This window comes from Dermacentor silvarum, chromosome 4 (assembly GCF_013339745.2).
Source record: "Dermacentor silvarum isolate Dsil-2018 chromosome 4, BIME_Dsil_1.4, whole genome shotgun sequence".
In the NCBI taxonomy this organism is placed as follows: Eukaryota; Metazoa; Arthropoda; class Arachnida; order Ixodida; family Ixodidae; genus Dermacentor; species Dermacentor silvarum.
In genome coordinates this window covers 54,502,187-54,529,054 of record NC_051157.2, presented here as the reverse complement: position 1 = coordinate 54,529,054, position 26,868 = coordinate 54,502,187, and the positions used below count along the sequence as shown (strand labels likewise).

The 26,868-nt window shown below is 46.9% G+C and overlaps 1 protein-coding gene across 1 annotated transcript; it reads left to right on the top strand.

The window, feature by feature from the left end:
• The first annotated feature begins 1,510 nt into the window (after window positions 1-1,510).
• On the top strand, window positions 1,511-26,868 carry LOC119448118 (annexin A4-like). Its single transcript, XM_037711589.2, has 14 exons — window positions 1,511-1,603; window positions 2,296-2,487; window positions 5,501-6,138; window positions 8,404-8,460; window positions 9,050-9,128; window positions 11,484-11,578; window positions 11,859-12,063; window positions 12,479-12,558; window positions 12,719-12,775; window positions 13,577-13,766; window positions 16,526-16,584; window positions 22,156-22,278; window positions 25,123-25,185; window positions 26,693-26,868. The coding sequence occupies exons 2-13, from the start codon at window positions 2,331-2,333 to the stop codon at window positions 25,177-25,179; spliced, it is 1,797 nt and encodes a 598-aa protein (XP_037567517.2). The 5' UTR covers window positions 1,511-1,603; window positions 2,296-2,330; the 3' UTR covers window positions 25,180-25,185; window positions 26,693-26,868.

Here is a 26,868-nt window from a genome sequence, read left to right as displayed (position 1 = left end):
AATGACAATGACTCAGCAACATTAATACTCAAAAACCACTAAAATTGGTTGCGACGTGGATACTAAGAGCCGCCTACGTCTTGGTGCTCTCATGCTCGTTTCGTTGACTTGGTAGGCTCCCCACACACTGCTTCGTACAACATCCGATTCCCACAGGGCGTGGGATCTGCCGGCTTTTTTTTACCACTTTTTTGAACCGCTTTGCGAGTTATTACTTGATTTAAAGAAGCCAAATATATTACTCATATCAAAGGATTTTTATACCATCTTCATCCTCATAATCAACGTCTCCTCTATTCTTTCTTTCAACACCCATCCCCTTCCCCCAACGTATAGCAGGTCAGAACACTGATTCAGGCCGACCTCTCAGCTTCTCTCCTATAATAAATCTCTCTCCTGTATTATGGCACGTACCCACTACGGGGTATTGTCCAAGAAACAGGCGGTCAAACGAGTGGAACGGGGGGAGAAAACTTGAGGGAAAAATTATATGAGAGCTAGGGAAAAGTTGAAATTGTACAATGAATTAAATAGACAAACTAATGTTAGAGACATTTTTTTTTCTTAGAGAAAAACGTGTGCTTTTTGATATGAGAGCAACCTAGAAGGTAATGAATTTATTTTCAATTTAAATCATTTACCTGTTATTGTGCAGGCGCTACGCAAGGAAACCTACCAGTCATGTCTTTTTTTCCCGGAATTTCATCATAAAATAATTCGTCGACCCTTCCACTCCGTGGAGATGGTTAACCAGCGAAGCTGAAACGTGAGGCCCCGGTGTTTATCAATGGGTTAATTAATCCCGAGGGTTCATTAAAGTATTTCTCGATTATGAGGTTTCACACACTTTCGGCTGCGACGGAGAGAACGACGTCACTGACGGTACGCCCGCAGTCCGCCGTTGCCGCTCGCGTTCGATGTCTCGAGTTTGCTCGGCGGCGTGGTTAGCAGCATCCGCCCGCCTTTGGAGCTTGCGATTCTTCAAAATGAAATTGCTTCAAAATTAAATACGTCCGTCACGTAAGACAATGAATAGCTCATACCCCCTTAAGCAATGGCTCATACCCCCGTAAACGCGAGTTCCCCATTACGGCGACAGAGGAGAAGTGAAATTCTGCGCTGGAATGATGAGCGGCAATGCAGCCAGCTGTGGAAGAAGGCGATGACGATGAACGCAGGAGCAGTGGCACCAGCGCGTGCCGAGCACGAGCACGAGCCAACGAGCCAGCTGCGGAAGAACACGATGACGCTCGAGCCAATGCTGATGATGATAGTTTTATGTGGACAGGCGATTTCGCCTAGCCATATGAAGCTTCGCTTTAAAAGAATTGATGATCTGTTATCAACATATTAAAGAAAAAAATGTTAGACTGAAGGCATTTTATGAAAAGTTAGCCACTATAGTGCTCATCGAGGATGCGGAAATAAATATACAGTGAAATAGAGCATACAGTTCTGGCACGTTTACTTTTTCTATGCATTCCACGTGAAATCGATGTGAAAGACGTGCCTCTGGCACGTTCCACGCGCCAGACGTGACGTAGTAGAAGAAGAATCTGGCCTTCACCGATTCGGCGGCCGCCGATAGTAAAATTCCTATCCGGTGAGTATGCTACGCTAATCCTGTCATTACATCGTGCCTTCAGTCGGACAAAAGAAGCGGCTAGTGGCGAGATCTGTGCTTGCGAAATTGTGGTTGTAGTGCTGATCTAATCCTGTCGCGCAGAAACCATCGCGCCGTACTCCTCAGCGCTGCTGCCTGGAACATCGTATTACGGCGTCGGTCCGACTTCTTGCCTACTCAAAGAACACCTCTCCATAAACACCTTGAACGCCCAAAGTTCTAGGAATTTCCCTAAGGGGATCCTTTAGTGTATCCATGGGGTTTAAATGCCGAAGATATAAAGTGGGCTATGAGGGACGTTGTACTAAGGAACAAGTGTTTAATTTTGACGAGCTGAAGTTCTTTAAGGTACGCCCAAATCAAAATCCACGAGATTTTTAGCACGCTGCCGCCCATCGGATTGCCACCGCCTCAGCGGCAATGTATAGTCATCGACTGCGAGCTCAGAAACAACTGAACGCTGTAATCACTGAGTCACCGCGGCTGGTAGTAGCGCAGGGATGACCTTTGACTAGCTGGGACATGTTCGTCGCTGATGGTAATCGCCGCATAACGACATTGCCATCCTCAAGGGAAGCGACAGTTAACAGTTAGGACGTTCTGTGTCTCCGGGCTATAAAACGCTGAAGGGCAATCACGTTCGTAAAGTGCATGTACATGGTCCCGTGCAGGTCCTCCTCGGCGCTAAAGCGGTACCACTGGAGAGATGAGCTACCCTGGTAGCAACCCGCCAGAGGATGGCTACCCCCCACCGCGGCCTGGGGGCGGCTATGCCAGCGGCTCCAGTGGTTACCCCCCGCCATCTAGAGTAAGAGCTCCAGGTTACCCCTCAGCCCCAGGACCCGGATACGCTTCACTAGGAGGTATGTATTGAGCGTTTGATTGCAATAATATCAGCGACAGCGTTCGGTTCTGTCGCACAACAGAGAAACACGTTTATATAGCAGAAAAGAAGTAAATGCAGCGACCCGCCTTGTGAGTTTGTAGACATTCAAGTACATATTGTACTTGCCACTTATTCGTTATTACTCTGTTTTGACTGGTCAACATCAACACGACGGTTAAAAGAGTAAATAAGATTTATTGGCCAAACTTGGCTGGAGCTCCATGTAACTGAACACACATGCATGGTGCGAACACGAGCAGATACTGGACTGTGGTACACTGCGGCTACGCTGAGGCTACGCGAACCACAGGGTTGCCAGAGTACCATGGTGAGTCTGTCAGTCTTATATCCCGCCCCATTTCGTCAATGTCCACGATGAGGCTGTTAGTCTTGCGCCATACTCCTCTTTGTCAACAGCCATAACCTTGCAGCCGTCGGGTGTGCCAAGTGAGACGCCGAGGCTGGTCACGTAGCTCGATCGTTGTTGACGTGGTCGTTTCAAGTAGGTTCTGGTAGTTTCACAGTGAGTCTCTTGTAGTTTCCGCTCTCAGAAGATTTCTCGCTGGATGGTTCAGCTTGCAGATGTTCGGAAAAAGCGGTGGGCGTTCGGGTAGTTGATCTTGCGGAGGCACTCGTATATTCCAATAGACAAGTTTCAAGTCAAAGCACGCGAACAGTGAGCTACCAGCAATATCGTCTATTGTACCATAAGTACGCGGAAGGGGTTGCGCGACACTGATCTTGTGCTTATTAAGTGGTATATGTAGTTCACACTGAATTGTTTCTTTCTGCACGACAACTAGTACTCGGAAAGACCAAGGGCTGGAGGACTTGGGACTAGGGCACATGAATGCAAGATGGCCAATTTTGCGACAGAAATAGCATATGGCGTTTCCCAGGGTTCGCATAGTGTAAAACCATTCCCATACTGATTTTATTTCAATCTACTGACGCCAAATTTATGTAACCGCCAATGCAACCATCGGGCAGTGACCAGCAGCGCTGTTTGAACAGCCCAAGCAAATACTCTCCTCGTTTATAGGAGGTAACCTTTGTTTGCTTTGAAAGCAAATAGCATTGCCTACCTTGACATGTTTTTCTTGTCTAATTGACTGACAAGATCATGATCCCGCAGAAGCTGAGAGGGCTTCGGTGGGTTCAAGCTGGCACAGTGATAACCGGATGAGAAGGGCGATGCCAGTGCCTACGATAGGTCTGCTTCCCCTTGCTTAGCTTGGCTGCCTTGCAGTAGCTTTGTGGTGTGCAACAGTAGGTTAAAAATGCCGCTAAAGCGCATTCTCAGCGAAAAAAGAGCTGGTAGATCGATGTTGTAAATCGACAATGGTATACTGCCACGCGCAATGTTTTCTAACATACGCAGCGAAAGCCATTCTCTCTGGCAGCTCTGAATAGCCAGTGTCACAGCGATTTGCGGGCCGCCATCTTTTATTCCTTTCGGAACACGGCAATCAGTTTTGTTTTCGGTATGTTAATGCATCTCTAGTGCGTAGACATCAATTTGACGTGGTGAGTTCTCGCGGTTTCGTGACGACCCGTGACAGACAAGTGAAGTAGGCGCAGCCCGAATAATTTTCAGCAATAGCAGATGGCTAACGTTGAAAAAGGTGTGCATGATCGGAAATAATTTTTTTTCTTTATTTCGGCCTAATATTCCAGTGGAGCATTTCGGTGTGTACACGTCATATCAGATTAGGAGCTTTCGCGGTTTTCGCGACGTCGCGTGACAGGCAAGCGAAGCCGGGCTCGAAAATTGTTGACCAATCGGGGAGGGCTAGTGGCAGAAATGAAGCAGAAACATATTGTAATACCTTTACCTTATGGCTTCGCTCCTTGATTCCAGCTAATTCGTCTTCATCCCGTTCGCATCTCCTCCTTGCCACTGGACCAGCAAACGCGCGCTCGCTAGCTTGCAATCGACTCAAGACATGACACACCTGCCTATGCCCCGGTCAAGATCTGGGGTGCTATAGCCGGCCGAATTTAGCTTTTTGTTCTCAAGAGTTGTTTGCTATTGGTCGGCCACAATCGCTAATATGTCAAACATCACTATTACCAATTCTAGCGTGAGAGCGTTTTTCTGAAAAAGAGCCGCTATTTCGTACCGATGCTTTCCGCGCACTTCTGTGCCACTCCTATCATACTCCTTTCACACCCAGTTGGTCCCATTGATAACGCGGGCGGAGCGTCGCTCTGGCTTCTGACGAAGCGAGAAAAGTGCGAGAAGGAATTAGCATCGGAAAAGGCATCGCTACAATATAGCGGCCGATCAAATAGGTCAAGCATGACCAGCTGAAGTTGTAGTAACGTGCACATTATATATATATATATATATATATATATATATATATATATATATATATATATATATATATATATATATATATATATATATATATAGTACTTGATGAAAACTACGTTTCGCCCTCATATGAATTCCGTGACCGTGGGATGAGCAGCAGAATGCCATAGCCACATTCGCGGTGCGTGCAAGGGCCGCCCTATTCTAGCGGTGATGTTTACGATGCTATTCCTTTTCTCGCTTTTCTCGCAGCGTCAGTGGTCAGAAAGACATTCCGCCCTTGTTGTCATATGATCAGCCGGCCGCGATCAAAGGATGAATGATAAGAGAGGCATATAATCGTGCGGAAGGCATGACGACAATATCGCGGCCGAAGTCTGCATTGAAACGCTTATGCTTTCAAGCTGATTCCAGAAACATAGTCGCGTCAGTTATGAAAATCTGCTTAATTAAACTCTTCAGCATTGTGAACGCTAGAGTGAGCACTGGTCTGTAAATAACCGAACACAGGGGGCGGCTTATGATTAGCTGTCGCCTATACTGTCTTATCGCATCGCTTTGTGGTGGGCCGGCCACCTGCTGTAGCCCATGCTTAGGTACATGGGACCGGCCCCGCGAGTTCTCAAGGCTGGTTATCCTAAGTTCAGCGACTCCTTTTTATGCTTCCCAGGCTATGGACAAAGTTCGGGCGTCGATATGCCACAACCCGGCCTGATGCCGCAACCCAGAGGTATGCCGGAGCAGGGCGGCGTCTATCCGTCCTACGGGCAACCGCCGAGTGACCGTTCGCCGTACGGGCAACGTCCGGGCGGCGGTATGCCGCAACCCGGATTCATACCGGAGCCCGACGGCGACTATCCACCCTACGGACAACCGCTGAGTGACCGTTCCCCGTACGGGCAACGTTCGGGCGGCGGTATGCCGCAACCCGCAGGCATGCCGGAGCCGGACGGCGGCTATCCACCGTACGGGCAACCACCGAGTTACCCTTCATCGTACGGGCAACTGTCACCGCCATCGCCGCCACCGTACGGAGCACCGCCGAGTCGGCGTTCGTCTGGCGCATGCGGCCCGTTGCCGTACAGCTTAACGCCAGCATCCAGGGCATCTTCTCCAGTTCCCCAAGGCGGCTACAGTGGACGAGGGGGCAGTTACGCCACTGACAGAGGCCCCGGTTACGGTGGTGGGCGGGAAAGGGACTACGCCAACGATCGGGGTGGTGGATACGCCAGCGATCGAGGCGGCAGTTACGGCGGCAGCCAGGGTTACAGCTATGGTGGAGCCAGCACCAGTTACGACGCAGGACGGGTGAGTACGCAGCTTCTCATATAAAATCTCTCTGCACAGCAGTGGCAGAGCCAGTGCTATTAGGCAGCAAAGGTATAACTTTGTCGCCAGAAGGCTAACAGCACTCGTGCCCATATTGTGATGGAGCGACAAACGAGTGAAATGTAACAGAAGATTCATATACGAAGGCAATTACCGAGTAGGTAAGCCAAGATGGCGGAAGGGATGCACGACCAAAGTTCGGTTCATCTTCGTTCATCTTCGTCTTCCTTCACGTCATGGAAGCGACTCGTGAGTTTGCTCAATTGCAGAGTGATTTCCTTTGGTACGTTTGGTACGTTCTGTCTATATATGGGCCAATACAATCTATCCCTCTACTTATGCGACTACAATGAGCTTGACGTCAAGCCCTGTGTTTCAGCTGCTGGTAAGCTTCGGTGCTGTAGAAAATATATTACCCTTAGAAGCCTCGATAGCAGTCTATACCATAGGGGAGCATGGGCCGCGTTTCCGAGCCCGAGCCCGATGCTGAACAACGATCCCGCCCATCCCGGAACGGTACAAAAATTGACGGCGCATTCATGTTTAGATATGATTCGCGACTTTAATTCCATCGGCAACCTATTTTATGGTTCGTGGGTATTCGTGATGATCTTTTTTATATAATGATATTACTATGAAAAACGGCAGCAAATACCCATAGACACATACAGTGATCCAAGTTTCCATCGAAGATGTTGACTGAAGATGCTGCAAATACCAAGTGGCAAATACTCTGTAGCCTAATTTGGCATCAAAGCCTCGTTCATTGAAGGGAAGCACATAAACAGTGAGACGTACCTTGTGCCCCAAGTTTCCGTGAAGAAGGGTCATTGAAGAACAATACATACCAAGTGGCACATATATATAGCCAGCGACCAAAGTTGGCGTCAAAGAAGGTCATTGAAGGGCACCACATACGCCGACCCGGAGTTACATATACCCAGCGACCCAAGCTTGCGTGAAATAGGTTAAAAACTGGGGTAAGCTCCCAAAGATACTAACATGCATTAAAGCTTTAGAGCCAACGCCCAGCACGGTACGACAGTGCCATGTCTTTGTTACGGTGACCAAACAATAATGTGATTAGCATTCTTTGGGAAGTCACCCAGTTTGCTCTATGTCTATATGGATGTATGTCTGCGCTTAACCTCTGTCCTACCAATATGGCTCACTAAGTAGTCTACGGCTAAATGGGTACAGCACCGGGCGGCAGTGCTGAGGGAACCGGGTTCAAAAACAAACAACGGACCAACTTGGGTCATTGGGTATGTAAGACATGGGTATGTGTTGTTCTTTGAACCTCTTTGAAGCTAAATTGGATCACTGCGTACGTGCAGCTTTTCAATGAACATCTTTCACACCAACGGGGTCACAGGTATGTTACACAAGGCATGTGCTGCCCTTCAATGAACCTCTGTGGCGCCAACTTGGGTCACATGGCATGGGCCAAAGGGTAAGTGCCGAACTTCAATAAACATTTTTGAGGCCAACATGATTCACTGTGCATGTGTCACTGGGCATGTGCCACTTAATAATCATGTAAAACATGTCATCTACAATTGAAGGCACCAGTCATAAAATAGAGCGCTAATTGCATTAATGTCTCCAATCATCTCTAAAAGTTGGATGCATTGTCAACTTTTCTTAGATTATATAGCATATTGTTTAACCATGTTTAATAAAAAGCTAATTAAACATACAAAACCTACTGTATTCGGAAAGCACACACAACCACATCATAATTAGTCATCACGCTAAAACAAAAAAGTAGTCCAGTGACTGTTGTCTCAAACAAGTACTTCAAAATTTCAAACAAATTCTGCATATCGCGCTCGAGCATCACTCCACAATATCGCGTCGGGCTCTGTACGTGGCCCGGTGCGCTCCCCCCAAAAAATATTGTGGCCCGAGCCCGGCCCGGGCCAAAGACAAGATGACGTTGGGTTGCCCAAGCCCGGCCTTCGAGCCATGTCGGGTACGGACTTTGTAGTCACCCGAAGAAATACACCCCTCTAGACTACGCTATCAAGCTAGGACTGCGCCGGGAACCGCAACGCCGCCTCAAGGCCTCACGACGACTCCGGTCACGCCGATACTGAACAACACTTTTCTTGAACAGATGGTATACAGATGATGTGATGACGCGTGACAGTTAGTGCCTTAAAGATTTCTCGCGTGAAGCTCCTGAAGTAATTACTTTGTCTTATTATTCCGTTAAATATTTAAAATACGGTTTGTTCACAGTCTTCCAGCTACAACGCAAGATCCGGCTTGACGGGAGGCGCCTACAAATACTACTGCGTAAGCATATTAGGAAACCTTTATTCTTGGTTTCCTTCGTTTTCAGTGATCGCAACTTTAATAGGGCGCACGTTTGCTTGCACATCTTCAATGTGCTATATTAGGTTACCGAAGATGTCTTCTTATGGGGCACAATCCCCCATAATTGCGTCACGTCGGGTAACTATTCTGTTGCCTCATGAAAGATAATTTTTACTGGTTGGATGCATTTCTTGAACACACGAATACGAGTAGAGCCCGTTCAAGTACACATCTGCGTGAACGAGAAAGAAAGAAGAGGTGAAGAATGGTAGCCGAGAATTGGGGGGTAAATGCATTCTGGGGTAAATAAGTTGCAAATGCTGTAGCAGGCTCAAATGATGCAGTGATCAGAGTACTTGAAATCATGACTGAAAAGCAGCACAAACACAGAAAGCGTAGTTTGGATAAGAGAAGGCTTAAGCTTTTTTCTTTGCTCCGAGGCGGAGTCGCCCAGTTCAGTCGGCAATACGGCCGCCTCATGTTGTTTCAACAACCTTTTTTTGTAGTTTATAAAGTTGGGAAACGTTACTAACAACGTTTTCATTCGATTTTGTTTGTCCTGCGCCAGCAAGGAACGCTGAGGCCGTACCCAAACTTCGATGCAAGGCAGGACGCCCAAGCACTGAGGAAGGCGATGAAAGGATGGGGTAAGTTTACATCTACATTTGTCAGCAACTCCTGCAGTGTGCCCGAAGCAGGTGTGATAGAGTTATGCGAGACTCCTAACGAACAGACCAACCTCCTAGGCTACCTGGATACGTTCCCTCGCCCCCACTCTGGAAGAGGAACGTATTATGGCACCCTAGATCGAGCCGACAACTAGCGCCATCTGCAGTCAAGGATGGGTAGCAACTGAGGCTCGGTTGGCGGCCGTTCCCGGGACGACGGGGAAAACCAATAAGTATTTAACCATAGAGGAATGAAATGAGCTTATTTCTTCCTCCATGTATATAACCTTCTTGCGGAGAAGCAGCAAAGCGCATTGATACTTAACGGTGTCGACGGGTGTCGACGAGCGAATTTGCATGATGCGCTGCTTGAAGTGCGCGTAAAGTTTGCGCTGACGGCATGCATTCCGGCGTAGGCGGGCAAGGGTGAGGGGCCTTAATCGAAGGTGGGGTTGCAGGTGATCGCGCGGCACCCTCTCTGAGCCCGCGGCCGTGGCTGTGCCGGGCGCGATTTTTCTGGGTGGCTTCGTGTGCGCTGTAAACGTTGGTTGCGCTGTAAACGTTGGTTGCGCTGCACACACGTCCGCGGTGGAGGGGCCGTTTGCTGCCGCATCTACAGAGTGGCAGCCGCGTCGCGTTCTCGCTCGCGACGAAACACAGCATGCCGTTTAAGGGGTCAGCATTTCTGGCACTGTGCCAGAAATGATGTAGAGGCGCGCGAAATCTCTCGAAGATGATGCGTCACCGGATGTGATCGCTCGACAATATCCCCGCAGAATACTACTTACTTTGCGCTTTGCACTTGGCTGATGACCGCGAGCGCGATACGGGACGCGTTCGTCGCCTAGGCAAAACGATAAAATAGCAAAACGACAAAGCGAATCTCGGGCTGCTTAACCCCACAAGCTCGGCGCGAGTCGGCGTCGCGTGCTGCAACGATTTACGCCATTCTTCACATTACGTAGACGTCAAGTACCGTTGAGTCCGCCAATTATTTTAATGTGCTAGCATTAGGAGTGTCAAAGTGAAAAAAAAAAGAACGTGCATGCGTGTGAAGTGTGAGAAGCCGGTCACGTGGTAGAGTTACAGAGGCGACATCATTCGATGTCGAATATATATTGTGAGACAACGGTTAGGTCACAAGTCTCTTCTTTATTGTCCCGAGTGAAAGCCCCACAACGATTGTCTCAGGTCGTGATGATGAGTGTGTACGGATGAGGAGATGGAGCGCAAGTATAATGCTCACACTGATTCCCCCCGCGTGTGAGCGGCGGGGCCGGCCATGACTGAGACTGGACACGAACGGCGAACGAAGGGTTTGAGACGAGAAACGTGAACTTTCTCAGAACCACGGCAACGCCTGTCGGGAGATACCTCGACTGGAGTGATAAGCTAGTTCACTGGGGAGGTTTGGGCAGTAATAATGTAGGGTCCACGGAAATGCGATTGGAACTTGTCGCGCAATCCACCAGGAGTACGAATAAGTATCCAGAGGAGCACTTCATCACCAGGGCAAAAGGTGACGTCGCGGTGAGAGCTGTCGTAACGCTGCTGGCAGGTCTTGCTGGCTGGCTTCTGTATTGAGCTGAGCACGTCGTCGACATTCGTCAAGTCGAGTCACGAACTGGTCAGGTAGAGTTGCTGACGTGTTAGCTGCAGCCTTGAAGAAGCATGTGTCGATGGTGAACGTTGGCGAACGACCATAAACGAGTTAGAAAGGGGAGTACCCAGTAGTTCGTTGAACCGCTGTGTTATGAGCAAGCGTCACGAATGGTAAAATGGTGTCCCAGTTGTTGTGGCTTGGTTCGATGTACATCGATATCATGTCTGTCAGTGTGCGATGGAATCGCTCCGTTAACCCATTTGTTTGGTGATGGTAGGCAGATGTCTTATGAACCGTGGCAGAAGCTCGCAATACGTCCTCGAGTATAGACAGGAAAGCCTTGCCGCGATCACTCAGCAGGACGTTAAGGTGCACCATGACGCAACACATATAACATATAACGCAACACGCAACACATAAGATGATCGACAGCTGTCACGATCCATGCATCGATGACCTGCTGGGGTTATGTGAAGAGGTCCGACCAGGTCTATCCCAACGACGTCAAAAGGTGTCTCGGGACATGGTAGTGGCTGTGAAAGGCCAGCAGGGAGTGAAGTGGATCGTTTCCGGCGTATATACATATAGAAGGGGCAGTGTGTGGAAGAGGCAGGGCATGTGTCGAGTGAGCTCCTGAACAACACTTTGCAATGCGATGAACGCGGTTTAAGTGAGGGATATCTCTCACATTTGCCACTAAATCGCCACTGATTTCTTTTTTTTTTCTTTAGGCACCGACGAAGACACCATTATCAATATCCTCTGCTCACGGTCGTCCACCCAGAGGCTTGAGATTGTCAGCACATTCAAGCAGATGTTAGGCCGAGTAAGTGCACCTGCATATATTGTTTGCTAGCATTTAATTTACGTCGTGTTCAGAGACACTTAGTTGCTTCAGCTTCAATCGCACATACAAACGCACCCACCGAAGCGTCAGCCTGCACAAGCACAACTGCGGTTGTGCGCGCTGGCTCACGCTCCTCGGATGCGATTGAAATTACCCTGACGCAGCATATACCTTTGAGAGCTGGTCGTAAGCCTCTAATCGGTGTGCAGGAGTCTTTTTGCTGACTATTCTTGAATTTGTGGCGCGCTGTACTCCGCAGGACCTGATCAAGGACATCAAATCTGAGCTTTCGGGAAATTTCAAGTCCGTCATGGTTGGCCTGCTGTACCCGATGCACGAGTACCTGGCGCGCGAGCTGCGCAGCGCCATGAAGGGTCTCGGCACCGACGAGGACTGTCTCGTGGAGATCCTGTGCACGCGCAGCAACGACGACATCAGGAGGATCAAGGATGCCTTCCACGAGGGTGAGATTGAAATTCCCAAACACTAAAATGTTGGAGGACCTCTTTATGTACATGCCCATGCATATTAACAAAAATTTTCAATTGTATAATGCATGCACCCAACTGCATTTACAACGGCAAAGCTTTCCCGTGTCACTGTTTGCTTCGCATTGCAAATAGCGACGACCGATTTTACGGCCCAGGAAAGCGCCGAAAATGCCGATGAAGCGGTATACCGCCAAAATAGTTGCTGACAACTGCCGAGTTCTCCGAGGAAAATAAATGCCGATAAACGCCTGCCGAACTTCAAGAATAGATGCCGAAAAATTTAATTTCTAGTTATAGCGAGCACGACTTTGTATGACCTAGCAGCGATCAATCGCAGATGCGTTGTCACGTGAATTGCACGTTTTGAGGACGCGGTCTTCCTCTGCAGTTTTTGGGCGAGATCTCGAGGCGGACATCAGAAGCGAAACGTCGGGCCACTTCCGAAAACTCCTGGTCTCCATGTGCAACGTGAGTTACATGCTTCGTCAGTAGGATGATTAAAAAGATCAGCAATGAAGTAGAAATGGCTGAAGACTTCTTGTTTACTACGCATTGTATACCAATCGTTTCACGCTATTATTGGACATTCGAATGCGTCTAACAAAGTCGTCTCCTTTGCTTTATATAGGCGAACCGCGAGGAAGGCATCGCTCCGGACCCCGGCCGAGCGAGGAACGACGCTCACGTGAGTGCGCCAGTGTTTGGTATCTCACGTTATTTTCACTACATTTGGCACCAGATTTCTTGTCTTCGATATCCAAAAGGACGAGGACACATCCACGAGGAAGGTATATTAAACGCATGCCGCCACTTTTGAACCTTGATCTTGAACTGAGATTGCAGCATCATCCCGCATCGAAGTGAGGTAACATAACGCGTCAACCCGGAGTCCGACTCTTTGTTACTAGCTGCGAGTCGCTTACTTGACCCACGTTCTGGCGCACTTTGCAAGCGGGTCTGACTCTGTGCTGTTGAGCTGGCTCAGCACCACTCTATACGCTCACTCAGCGGGAACGGCGTTAGTTTTAACGAAAGCGTGGCAAGTAACTCCCAGCCCAAGAAGACAACTTGTTCCGCTTTAGACGACGGGTTCGTCCACGTAAACGCCGTGCCTGTGAGCCTTGTTTCGTCAAATATAAACTGGCTCCTTCACGGCCGCTGCGTATAATTGGTATTTGCGAAAAGATGAGCCAGAGGGAGTTGTTGTACAAGTCTTCTTATTGAGTGCACGAAGCAGACGCCACTAACAGGAGACATCATGCTTAACTACACACAATTTACAAATACACAGTGGCCACCCTGCTTTCTCTAGGAAAATAAACGTGAGCGTTACAGTTGATAATGATGCAACGTTAATGCATCCGTCGTATTTCAGTTACCTTCACATTGCGCTGCTCAAGAAAGTACAGGCGTCGCTTCTTCACACGCACTATCTGCTTTTCGAAATGGACGCGCTTATCGATTCCCGGTCTCGTATTTCGCACAGCTCTTGCAGCAAGCGGGCATCCAGCGCTGGGGCACCGACGAGTCGGTGTTCAACCAGATCCTGGCTAGCCAGAGCTACGAACAGCTGCTACTCGTATTTCGCGAGTACAACGCCCTGACGAACCAGACCATCGTCGAGTCCATCTCGAGGGAGATGAGCGGAGATCTGCGCAGGGGCTTCCTCGCCATAGGTGGGTGGCCATCGATGCCCTGCCCTGTGCTATACCTGTGTAGACACTTTTGTGAAGGCGTTTGAAGTTTCAGTTTTGCTGTGTCAGACGCCCCACGAGAGAATAAACACAAACTGTCGATTATTTAGAGTCCGCTTGAACGATACGTCAACGTTGTCGACGCAGCTCATGGATTGCTTTCGCTGTTAACACATTCGCAGTTAACAACGGTCGTCGATAGTTTTTAGTTTTGATAAGAAAGTAAATAAAAAGAAAGGGTCGATCAACCTAGTGTCGACGCTAAAGAAGACAAGGTCGGCGTGCATGGTGGTTCAAATGACTCTATGATTAAATGCTGATTACCTCTCTCTATTCTGCCTCCTCCTGTTTCTTCTTCATGTTCATTATTCGCTCATTTCGTATCTCATTTCTATCTTATTTCACGCGCAATTGTGTCAACCTTGTCTACCTTAGCGCTAGCACTTGATAGACCCTCACACTTTTCGGATCAACACGTCCAATCGGCCGATCCCGTATATTGGCGCTAATTACACCCGTAGCGGTAATTTCCCTTGCTCAGCGACTAATTTTCACTTCTTCCAGCCGCCTTTCTGACACCACTGCTTCGCGCAAGCCCTGCTTAGTACAAGCGAATTTACTCCATTTCCCAAAAGTGCGCCGTGCGCCGGCTTTGCCTCAACATGTCTATACCTACGGCTGTGAATACTTTACAGAAGTATAGTGCAATATGGGTAACTTTCCGACTATATTGGCGCTAATTACGCCTGTGTCGGTAATTTAAGCCACTCCGTGGCCAATTCTCGCTTCATGTCTCGTTCAGGCCTACATTTTGATACTTCTGGGACTCGCTACGGCACTCTGGAGGCCAGACTTGGCCGTTTTTTTTTTCTGAAAGAGGTTACAAGATACCCATATCTCAGACATGCAAAACACGTGCTAATGCAGCTAAGAAGACCTCGTCTGCGAGACCACCGGTGAGAAAAGCCTTGCCCTCTTTAAGATATTTTTTTCTATTTATTCAAGTAAAATGAATTCAAGAGTGTATTCAAGATCTCACAGAGGCTTATAGTTAACATTGGTTCATTTTTTTTCTAACGTTACAGGTAAAAAAGAGCAGGGAAAGAGATACACAAAATTAACCAGAGATCGCCAAATACATTAGTACTTATGTCTTTTTTCTTGGTATATGCGTCTTTAAATCTGACAAAGAATACCGTAAACGACAGTACCCTCGCGAGCTTTATTTCTTGCGATTTTCTTACATGTCAAAATTTCGGAATAATTGGCGGATAATAAATTTTGCAATATGATCTTCCGCTATGGGCCGCCTGAAGTGGTAAATTGATAACCACGAGCGTTTCGCGGGAGTGGGTTTTCATAATTGCAGGCTACTGACGGACACCGCCCATAACTGCAGGTACTCGCGAAAATAAAGTCGATTGTAGTAAACCGTGGAAGCTACTGCGACTCACCGACCACCCAAGGCGTTGCACCTGTATAGCTCACAACGATTTTTCGCCGATCAGTGCTGAGGCAAAGCTCTGGAGACGAAGGAATTGTCGCTTTAACGAAATGTGTTTAAGAGACCCCTTAAAAGTCATAAGCGACGTCGCACCATCGTACTCATTCGAACGCTGTGGATCATAAATATGGTAGAAATGCTGGAAAAGGGGTTTGTGTTTCAGTTTCCTCGTAACAGAATTATGTTTTGTCGTACATTAAAATTACAATCCGACGCTATCAGGTCTGTAGGTTGTGGTTAGGTCGTACTTTACAATTTTTCTGACGGATTTTTACTTTCAGAAATTCAATTAGTTCACTAACGCTAACGCCTCTGCACCACGCGGAGGGCTTGCGAGGTCGGGGTTGTTCGGGATAATTTTCTGAGCTGCGGACGCCGACACCGACATTAACGCCGGATTTTCTGCGACGCGGGGCCCTTAATTCTGTCGCGTTAAAACGTGTTGTGAGCGCGCATTAATACCGGCAGCGCCGTGAGGCGAAGGTGGCCTTCACCGCATAAAAGTACATTCTCTGCTAATATGAAAACAAAACAGGATTTGTGCTGAAAACGGGTAATTTCTCTGGTCTCTGCTTGTAATGAGGACACTACATGTTACATGCAATGTTGTGAAAAATTATTCATAAGAGAGAGAAATAGGAGGCTACGCCTTTGGTGTGCTTAGGTCACCTTCTATGACCCTATAGTTCTGATAGATATTGTGGACGCCAGAAAGCTATAACTTATTAGGCTTCAGAAAAAAAAAACAATGTCCAGCGACGTCTACAATATTTTGGGCTCAGCGGAAGTCTTGTGTCGAAGTAGCATTTTTTATTGTCGGTCGAAGTCTACTACAAGACAGATGTCTCCATTATTCTTGTCCTGCTTGAACCGAATCGACCCTCTTTACAGAACATTTTTCATCTAAGCACCCTATCAGAGTCATTTAATACATTTTAGAAAAGTGTTAAAAGGACTCTGACCTTATCTTAACCCTCACTTTCTTTATTTTACTTACTTTTTTAAAAGGTGTGATTCAATGTGGAGCTTCTTGCTGGTGGCTGTCTCAAATGCAAGGTGTTACTTTGAAACCACATATTTTGCTAAGTTCCAGAGAGAATATAATAAAATAAACCAAGAAACGTCCATTTTAAGCTTTTATTGGCGGTTTCTTTTTATAAATGTGATAAAAAGTGCCGTTATTCGTTGAAGAACATTCTTCAAGCACATTTTGTGCTCCCCTTCTCTTGCCGCGCAGCCAAATGCGTCAACAACATCCCGTTTTACTTCGCCGAGAAGCTGTACAAGAGTATGAAGGTGAGTCATTTCTCGCTTTCCGTCCTGAAGCGTTGGGGGAAGCTGTCTTCAAAGAATCGCAACTTCACAACGTTGCCATTCTATAGGTTAAGATTGACAGACGTTACCGTTACTCCCCATGCACTATGTTGTTTTCGTGCGTGTCGTGGTGTGATGCGGCGAAAACGCTATTGTCTATAAATCGTGAATAGTTCGAAGTTCGTGCACTGTCTATTGAATATGCAAAGCAGCACTTTACCTCTTCATGGGAAAATTGCGTGAAAGTTAAAATATGGAAGGCGAAGAGCCATGAAATTCGTGTACACATATTAAAGGAGTACCGACACAAAAATTCTCGAACTTGTTTTTTTCTGCTGTAATAAGTAGCTAATGACCCAGTAATCACGGCGCGAAACCTCATTTGCTTCAGAGGGCTACAGGTAATTATTTGGAGTCTTCTTTGCAGCGACCAGTCCAAATTTCGGTTTCAGAGAGCAACGAGATGGGAGAAGAGGGATTATAAACACAGTGAGCACGTGATCGCACAAAACTGTGACGTTTTCGTGTTCAAGCTTCAAGCCAGCGCGCTCGCAGACGAGCGAGCTTCGTTACGCTTCGTGTTGCTAGTTCGTCTGCTACGCCTGCACGAGCTTTGCGATGTCGTCGCCGTCCTCGTTTTCGTCATCCAGCGGCGACTATTTCCTCCAGGCGGGAGTCGCCACCGTATTAGAAGCGGCCAACCACTTTTGATTCGATCCACCACAGGCGAGCTGGCGATCGCTGGGAAATGGTATAGGCCTAGCTCTGTGGCCGTCTGATCCGGGGCCGACGGCCCTTGCAGCTCGTAACAAAGCACCTATATTCGTCAACACAATCAACGTCTGCACATTTATGACGCTCATAACTGACAGTATAATTATTTTTGCCGACGGCGTTGGTAGCGATGAGAAAACACGTTAGCAAGACGAGCCGCTTCGTAGAGACGATTACTGCGGCGGCTGCGCTGACCACTTGCGAGCCAAAATCACGCCAACAATTAATCATATCGCACAACGTTTCATAACATGCACACTTTCGAGGTTACTTTACTCTAAGAGTTATCTCGTGTCAGAAACAATTGAGCCGATTTTTGTGCCACCGTCAGCGGCGAACGAGGCCAGCGTCTCGATCAGGGAGAAAAAAAAAAAGCACCGGGACGATCGGAGCGGCGAGAAACTTAAGACTTAGAGATTGACTCCAACCAAATAAGGAAATTTACTAGCCCGACATTTCGGAACCAATTCGGCTCCTTCTTCAGGACCTCCCTGAAGAAGGAGCCGAATTGGTTCCGAAACGTCGGGCTAGTAAATTTCCTTATTTGGTTAGAGTCAATCTCTAAGTCTCAATCAATTTTCCCAACCAGACAGCTAATTCTGTCGAAATGTTTAGCTTCAAGGCGAGAAACTTGCTCGCCGGCCCCGCCCCGATGGCAGCGCAAACTCGTGACGTAGTTACGGTGACGTAGCATTTTCTTGGTTATTTACAATCCTTCCTTGATGTCAATGTCGCGAGGTGCTGTGCTTTGCGGGTGGCTGCGCGCACGTACTTTTAAAATTTATTTTAAATATGTTCTAAGCTATATTCGCCGCTGATATGTTGTAGACGATGTGTGTGTGTCCACCTAAATCGATCTCATGAGTTATCTCGACTTCAAATTTTTGTGTCAGTACGCCTTTAAGTGAACGATAAACATTAAACGCGCAAGTCATTGATGGACTGCCAGATTTCATCGGCCAATAGTACCTAAGTTCCTTTCGTTCCAAGGAGATTACAATCTTAACTGAATTCAGGGCGCGCTAAGCGACAGAGAAGTTGATCTTCTATGTAGTCTTGCGTGCCCCGTTTACGCTCGCTACACGTACATCACGTAATGTATCACTTTGAATCATCCTAAGTATAATCGGGCAGCTTTATTTTTGGCAGTCGCTAATAAATGCATGTACGCGCAACGTTAGACTCTCCCCGCATAGCATACATAAAATGCTGAGTCTCGTGTATATTGCCGCACTTGCGTTCACGTGCTTAACCTTATCTCAGTATCCTGTCTAATCAACTGGGCCGCCGTGGTTAAGTGGTTAGTGTAGCTGACTTGTGAGCGTGAGGACGGCAGTTCAAATCCTACTTGCGGCCACTTATTCTTCACCTCGGTCATTTTTTTTATTACCGTATAAATGGCTAATTTCCTTAATTCCATCTTTGCGGAGCGTCGGAATGAATGACCGTTACTCCCTTGAGGAGCATCAGAAAGCAGAAACTATTAGTCTTTGAAGGAGTAACCGCATGGGGAGTAACAGTTCATCCCCTCTCACTTACTACCTAAAGGGAGGAAGTGGTTGTGGCAAATCAGTTCCTCCCCTAAAGTAGTAACCCCAATACCCCATTTCCTCATTTTCTTCTTAGAGTGTATCTTATTCTTATCGTAGATTACGTCGACCTTGTCTTATTTAGCATCGACATTTGGTTGAACTTTTCTTTTTTGACCAAGAGGCAGCTAGGTAGGTCGACCTCAGAGATACGGCAATCATTGGTGCAATGTTGTTAACTTTCGACTGTATTGGCGCTAATAACGCCCGTGCCGTTAATTTTACCTACTCTGCGACTGATTCTCGCGTCTTGTGGGCACCGACGAAGCCACCGTCCAAGCACTTTTGTCTCGCGCGAGCCCTACTTAGTACGAACGAACTCGCTCCATTTCCCAAAGTGCGCCGTACGGCGGCTTTGCCTTCACATGTCTAACATACGGCGGTGCACCCTTTACAGGGGTATATGCCTATTTTAATCAATTTTTACAAGATTGGAAAGGGGGGGGGGGGGGGGGGGGCTATGGCGTTCGTACCGTTAAATTTACTTATTCTAATTCTCACTTCTTGTCCAGCCAAGACCGAAATTTTATTACCTATTGCAAATTGTGACTCGCTATGACACTCTGGAGGCGCGAAAGGAACTTTTCTTTTTCTTTCTTTTCATTCTTTTTTTTTTTTTTTGAAAGTGGTTACAATATACCCAGATGCCAGATACGCCAAACCCGTGCGAAGTCAGCGAAAGAGACTTGGTCTTCGAAACAAGAGGTTTGAGAACAAGGATATCACTCCAAGTATTGCTCCACTGCACATCTCGCTTGACTTTTGGTCTTTCGCATCAGTCAATTCTCGCGCTTCGAATCGGCAATGCACTATACAGCTTGCGCAAGCCTAATTCTGCTGTGAGGATCGTACGTGGTACCTTCCGGCACCTCATCCGAATGCTCGCGCGTGGGGACGGCCATTTGCCAAGCTCGATCTCTGGGAACCACCGGCCATGGTGGGCATGGCTAGCGCGCCGCCACTGCTTTACCGCGCAAGCCGTGCGCACGAGCACACGTCACCGCGCACGAGCAGCCGGGGCCGTGGCTGGGTGCCCTCTCCACCCGAGCTTTCTTCCGCTGAGTCATGCTCCCTCAAGAGCTGCAGAAACTGACGGCGGATGCTCATAGGACCTCAACGAGTTGGTTCCATGGAGCCTCCGCTCCCGCGACTTCTCGTTCTCGGGCTTGGTGGACCGCTACAAGGTTAGCCTAGCGCAGCGGGAGCGCGTACTCGATCGGCCTCGCGGTGAGCATTTGTCCGCGAGACGTGATTGTCGCACTGCGCTGTATCTTGGGTTAATTAATAAACCCGTGTTTGTTGGCGATCTGACTGCGGAGATTTCTCTGCGCCGTGTCGCAGAGTCGACAAACTCTGCCGTGGTGCCCTTTGTGTGCTGCGGAGTTGAGGAGCGGCGTGCCCTTTCCTGACCGTCGCTCTTAGGGCAAGCCTCGTGCAAAATTACAATTGTAGTGTGGGGCCTTCCATTCCGTTCACACTCCATTCCGGAGGGGGAAATTTGCACTCCTTTTAACACCTCAGTGTGATGAGGGTTGGACCACTCCCACTCCTGGATTGGCTGAGCTGAACCATTCCACTCCTCCAATTCCAATAAACGAAATGTTTTCTCTATAATTGTTTACTGCTTGCGCCCTCACGTGCCTGTAATAAAAGCGCGTTTTCTAATCCCTAACAACGCCACGAGTAACGTTAAGTACGTATACGATGTTTCTGCCTACGTGCTATTATTTTGTCATTTTGAAAATTGATACGCATAGTTATGTTTCGTATTTACTGCCGTATTCTAATGGGCATGGTTTGTTTCAAGGAAACCTCCGTGACTGCCTGTTATCGCGGTTCTGAGTAGTAGACAGTGTGCGAAAAAACATGGCTCGTGTTCCATATCCCCATAACCTGGCGCTGGGTACAACCGTTTACTACATCGTTTTTCGTATCCATCCTTGTGTCGTGAACCAAGTATGATATTGCTAAATCTAAATTCTTGGCAACTAAAGGTTGCTGTTCTTAAATGCACTTCAACCTTGTAACGCAGAAACGTTACGGGTCTTCAGAAGTGTAGAATGTGCAGAATACCGTTGTGTTTGTAATTACCGTGGCAGAGGTAGTCACCTATATGCAGATACTGAAAGAGCCGGTATTCAGTAAAAGCTGATGTATGTAGTTTAGGGTAATTTGCAAATATAGCGGTTTTGTAATCGCGTTTTAAATGAATGGTTAGTGCTTCAGGGCTATGTGCCCATTACAATTCATTCCAACTTGATTTCGGAATCTCAGGCTATCATTCAATTCCCATGCCATCTGATCGACTGGTGCGACTCTTCCATTCCCATTCCATTCTGCGGGTGTAAAATGTGGAATAATTGCGGAATCATTCAAAATCTAGAGTTGCCACCTCGAAGCTCTGGTGCGAACCCACCTCCCCACTACAAATGCGAAGTGTTGTCAAAAATAGTGCAAATGACTAAAAAATAGGTCAAAATGGCTTGGGCCCACTCCATATGGGCCGGTCCTAATCCAGTTTGACCTATCATGGAGGGCTAATGGCAGATTTGAAATGGAAACAGATTGAAGTAGTCTTACGTTGTCCCGACCCATATCTATATTTTAAGGGCACTTTGCTTATCATCACGCATGTGCTAACATTTGCGGCGATATGCGATATTTTTTATTTTTTTTATTTACTGTAAAGGAAAACGGGGTTGCCGCTATACCGCAACCCTCATTGATGAATAGTTCTGCACCAACCACGTTAGACCTTGAAAACAGTTGAACAAGCATGACAAGCGATATTTCAATATATGTTAAGGAAGCCTATAGCATATCCGAATCCAGCAGATGGTTATGAGAGTTGAAGTGTCTTATTTAGCGGTAATTATTCTAATGTTGTTTCTGATATGTGCGGCAAAGTAAACGCGATGAAAGTGGAACGCAGCCAACCGCCAAATGAATCCGAACTCACCACCTTTACCTGATGTGTGCGCTGCTTTATACTGATCCACCAACGACAACAGCGTCTGTCTCTCCCTCTACGTTTATTTGAAGGTGTCTGTAGTTGATTTTCCATCTCAGCCAGGAGAGCATTCGCCACGGTGCGACAAACAGCGAATGCATCGCAATAATTACATGCTATCATTGCTGAGATGCACCTTTCAAAAAGTGAAAGTATACGCGCCTCTCTTCGGCCTGGCAGGGTCTCGGGACCAGCGACAAGGCACTCATCAGAATAGTCGTGTCCCGGTGCGAAGTGGACATGGTCCAAATCAAGGAGGAGTTCGTCAGGAACTACAAGACGTCGCTGGATAGCTTTATAAAGGTACGAGGGTTGTACAGGGAAGCGCTACTAACTATAGCACGTCATCCGGGCAGTGCAATCGTGGAAAGATCAGTGCATTCGCTGGAAAAATCGCATTGCATCATGCCATGGAAGTTACTTTGTTTAGAGCGCGTCTTATGTTCCAACGTCTGAAACTGCTCAACTTTTTTACGTGCCAAGAATATGGCTCTCAGAAACTTCCACAACACGCTTTTTTTTTCTCCTCTACACTTTGTCGTGTTACAAAATGTCTGTGTTGCCAAGTGTGTATGTGGTCGAACTAAAAGATATATAATTACAGTTTTGTAAAAATGAAGCACAAATGCATGAAAACACCGCGTCCCACTTCTGCGACTGCCTTTTAGAAACGTTCTCACTCGTTGCATATCAACTAACACTCTTACGCGCCCTTATTTATGTTTTTCTCGGAACATAAAGGAAAAAAAAAAAGGGGGGGGGGGGGGCGGCTTTATGAGAAAGAGCAATGAATTAGAAGTGTTACACAAGAGAACTTCTCGGATCTGCAAATCGTAATATCTACAGGATATTTTCCTTCGTTTTTAACAACATTTGTTTCTGTATTTCTTTGATTTTTATTTTTATTTTATTTTTTAATGCGACGCATTCTTTGCCTGATTCTTTGCGCTTTGCGGTAAAGTATCTAGGACGGTGGGTTCCTGTCTCGCCTCGCTTTCATAAAAAGAAAGTAATGCGCGACCGACGGTGGAAACAAACCTCCGCCCTGAAGCACAGCAGCCCGGTGTTCTAACCACTATAGGCCACGAGCGCTTTTCTGCCTTTATTGCCAGCAAAGCTCAGCGCACGTAATACCCTCAAACGAAAATGTCAAAGGTATTGCAACATACTTCGGAGGCCAGCCCAACATGAGCTGAACTTATTGATGTTAGGAATGTTTCATGTGCAGCACAGTTTCTACACGCGGTCCGGAATACAACTAACTGCACTTCGAGAAAAATTATTACAGCCTGATGAAAATACTCGCGGACAGGTTTTGCATGAACATCATTGTCGCGGAAAGCCAACCAAGATGTCCATATACTGTGCAGGTCCAGTAACATTAATCCATCAACAAGTGCACGGCCATCATTTTTCCCGGCTAAAAACCTTATTCCATGCGCATATAATCGCAGGTCTTTCTATTAAGTTGAGTATGTCCCAGAAGAAAAGCGCGTCCACAAAAACGTGCTCAATCGTCTGCGGTTTTTGACATAATAAACAGTTTATACCCCAAGGAACAAACAGGTGTTTCTGTTTTTACATCCTTCTTTTTACAAGTAGCTGACTAGTATGCCATTTAAAGAAAAACGTCTTCACGCCAGATGGTACAAACATTCTTTTAACACGTTTTAGGACGTTTTGTCCAGGGCCTACAGAGTACATAGAGCTATACAAAGGTATAGCAAAAACAGTACTTACAACGTCCTTGTATAATGTCTTATGCGATACCCCACTTAGATAATCGTAAGAAAAACGTGCAGTTAGAAACTGACATGAAAGAATCTGTAATAGAAGAAACAATGAATTCAGGTGAAGCGTTACATAAGCGCATTTGACATACAGTCCACAGAAAGGGTTATCCCGCAAGAACAAAAAGCGATTGACCAACTCTTTCACGAACAAGTGGGCCAAACGAAGCCCACCATCAAGAGGTTCATCCGGCTTGTCCTCTACTCCCATGTTGACCCCCAAACGAATATGGCAGAAACACGATGAAGCTTTTGAACGTTCAGACGCGAACAGTGTAATACTTGTAGCACGTACCAAAGCTTGCTTACAAGAAACAGTTTGCAAGCCGTGGTATTGACCGGTACCAGTCTTTCCACTTTTCCACTTGACCTCGTAGTTCTGCAGTTTGTGCTCGCCAGTACGGGTCAGTGTCGCCACAGTAGTGAAAAGGGACTCCCAGGTACTTCACTGGTGTTGTTTCCCAATAATTCGCAAAAGCACTCGGAGTTACCCCTCACTGCCATGCCAAAAACCTCTTTGAAAGCCAGCTCTTTGAAACACTCGCCGCGTACGTCACGTGTCACTATCTCGTCTTCTTTTCCTGTGACAGCTTGCGTTTTAAGGTGCCGTGTTATACTGCACTATCTCCGGAACCGGACAACTTTTCCCAGCACTTTCCTCGTAGAAGTTAACGCTACGCAGAAACTATGGGCCGTTGTACCGACTTCGTGATTGCCCAAGTTAATAATCTTTTAACTTTTCTTAGCCGGAGTACAAATGCTATCGTCGTTTTAACACACACCACAAGGCGCAGTCGTGGGCACGTGCGATTGTGTAACACGTGGTTGCTGATCCGTGTTTCTCTCTCTCGCGCGCGCGTCCGCTACCCATGTAGAACCCAGCAATCGTCATGTCTTAAGCGCCTGTCGAGCCGGCTAGCTTAGAAATCATGCCTTTGCTACGATACGATCGTCTTCGACGTGGTCGTCGTCGTGTTGCTGACGTCATACAAACGTACGCTCCCGACCTCACACACACAACTACTGAATCAGCACAAACACGTTGCTTCACCTGGTAATGGTTTGCGGAACCTCAAATAATGCTAGAGATAGCCAGGTACCTCCAATATGCTTAGCATGTGTTTTCTTGTCCAGTTTATGTGCGTTATGTTCACCCATGTTCTTGTATTTCCCTCACCTGGTAAACCTTAACATTTACCTTTACATCACCGTATAAAATTAGTTGTCACAGAAGCACTTTCGTCTGCCCGTCTCGTTCCTTGTAGAAAAAGTTTCATCTTGTCAGCGCTTGCAAGTACGAATATCAATTATGATTCAACAAACCCATATTGAGTCCCCATTGCTATTTTGACCGCAGAGTGACACCTCGGGTGACTACAGGAAAGCGCTTCTTGCCCTCGTCGTTGGAAACTGATTGTGAGTAAGTAATAGTGTCGTATCCGCTGATATGGCGTCGTAGTGGGACTTGGTCCACTAGCACTGGCCTTAATTGTGCAGCGACTGGTACGTTGTTACAGAATGCGACGTCGCAAAGTATCTGCTAGAAAACGCACTGGCGTTGCCGTAAACGCACGCTTTTGGTAAACTGTTAACTTTAACGTCAATGCAGCTCGCGGCATGCTTTAAGGCGGGATATGCCGAAAGGGGTGCAAGTTTGTTGATTTCTGCTAAGCACACAAGACTTAAAGCATGTTCCCTAAAGTGAAAAATTAATAAGCTATTTAGTGAACATTTTTTCTTAATTAACCACCTAGACATTGTGATTGGTCGCGCCTGGTAAGCTAATCCGCCTGGTAAGCTAATTCACATGAGTAGGCGAAATTTCGTTATATGCATCACGCAATTAAAGAACGTTATTCGAATTCAAAAAAGACCCGGTAACCACTTCTGGCGTGAGAACGTTTCCGAGATGAAAACTAGTAGCTAGTCTTTTTATTTTCAAGCACGCAAGGAGCTTACAAGTCAAACTGCCAAATTGTGCATGCAGTAAAGGTAGTACGACTCATCGCGCAGACATTCCGGTGCATAACAAGAACTTCCTTTAACTTAAAAATTACCTAGCCCCCACAGAATGCAAATTGTCGTGCCAGCGCCGCTACGGCCTACCGATGCATGTGTGTTGCTACATGCACGCATGTAGCATGCGTGCATGTTTCTGTGCGAGCTACATGAGCGCACAAAAACGAGTCGCCTACTCCGAATGACAACATGGTACATAGATATAGAAAAGCTGTCACACTGCCAAAAACCATTCCATAATTGGCTTGCGTTTTCTTCATGTTGTGACGTCTAGCTCTCTTTATCCGAGCTCTCGTTTCAGCAGAACTCGTTCGGAGGTCTATTCCGAGTACGATAAAATGAATGGCCATTGAATGAACTGGAAACCATATGACATAAAATCTTCCCTTCGCCCTCGTACAAAGGAGCAAGGTTGTTCTTAATTGTTCTTAAGCGCGAATGCCAGCCAATCGTGATGTTGGACATATTATTAGTGAAAGCAGGTGGCCAATTGCAAATAGCACTTACAAATAAAAAATATTTCAGCCCATAATCTGTTTTCTCGCTCCAGTGTAACCTTGTGCCGATATGATGCGAGTTGCGAAGCTGCAGACGATGGACATAATGCTTTCGCGGTGCTGAAATCAGCATTGCTTGCGAAAAAAAAACTGGCTTAACTGTTCCTTATGGAGCGAGGTTGAGGAATAAAGCGATTCCAGAGCGCACGTCCATGGAAATTTGTTTTCTATAGACTTTCGCTTGGTGGAGACCTAAATATGGACACTTAGGTGCACGCGGCTCACGTGCGCGTTAGACATAAACAAAGGATGTTTTAAACATTGTTCTACACAATCACTGTTTATGTCCTTTCTTTCCTTTACGTATTTATTATTTATTGCTTCATTAATTCATTCATTTATCGTTTGCAGGTTTGGTTTAGCGTTCGTACCAGGAACCTGCGGAGAAACCGGCGCCTTCCTGTGGCAACAATGACAGCACCGGCGCATATTAGCGTTACGAACGCGAAAATATAAATTTTGAAGAACATAATTGCACGATGCAGTTGTGCAAAAAAGCATCCCTTGAAAGAAATTTGCGGTCGACC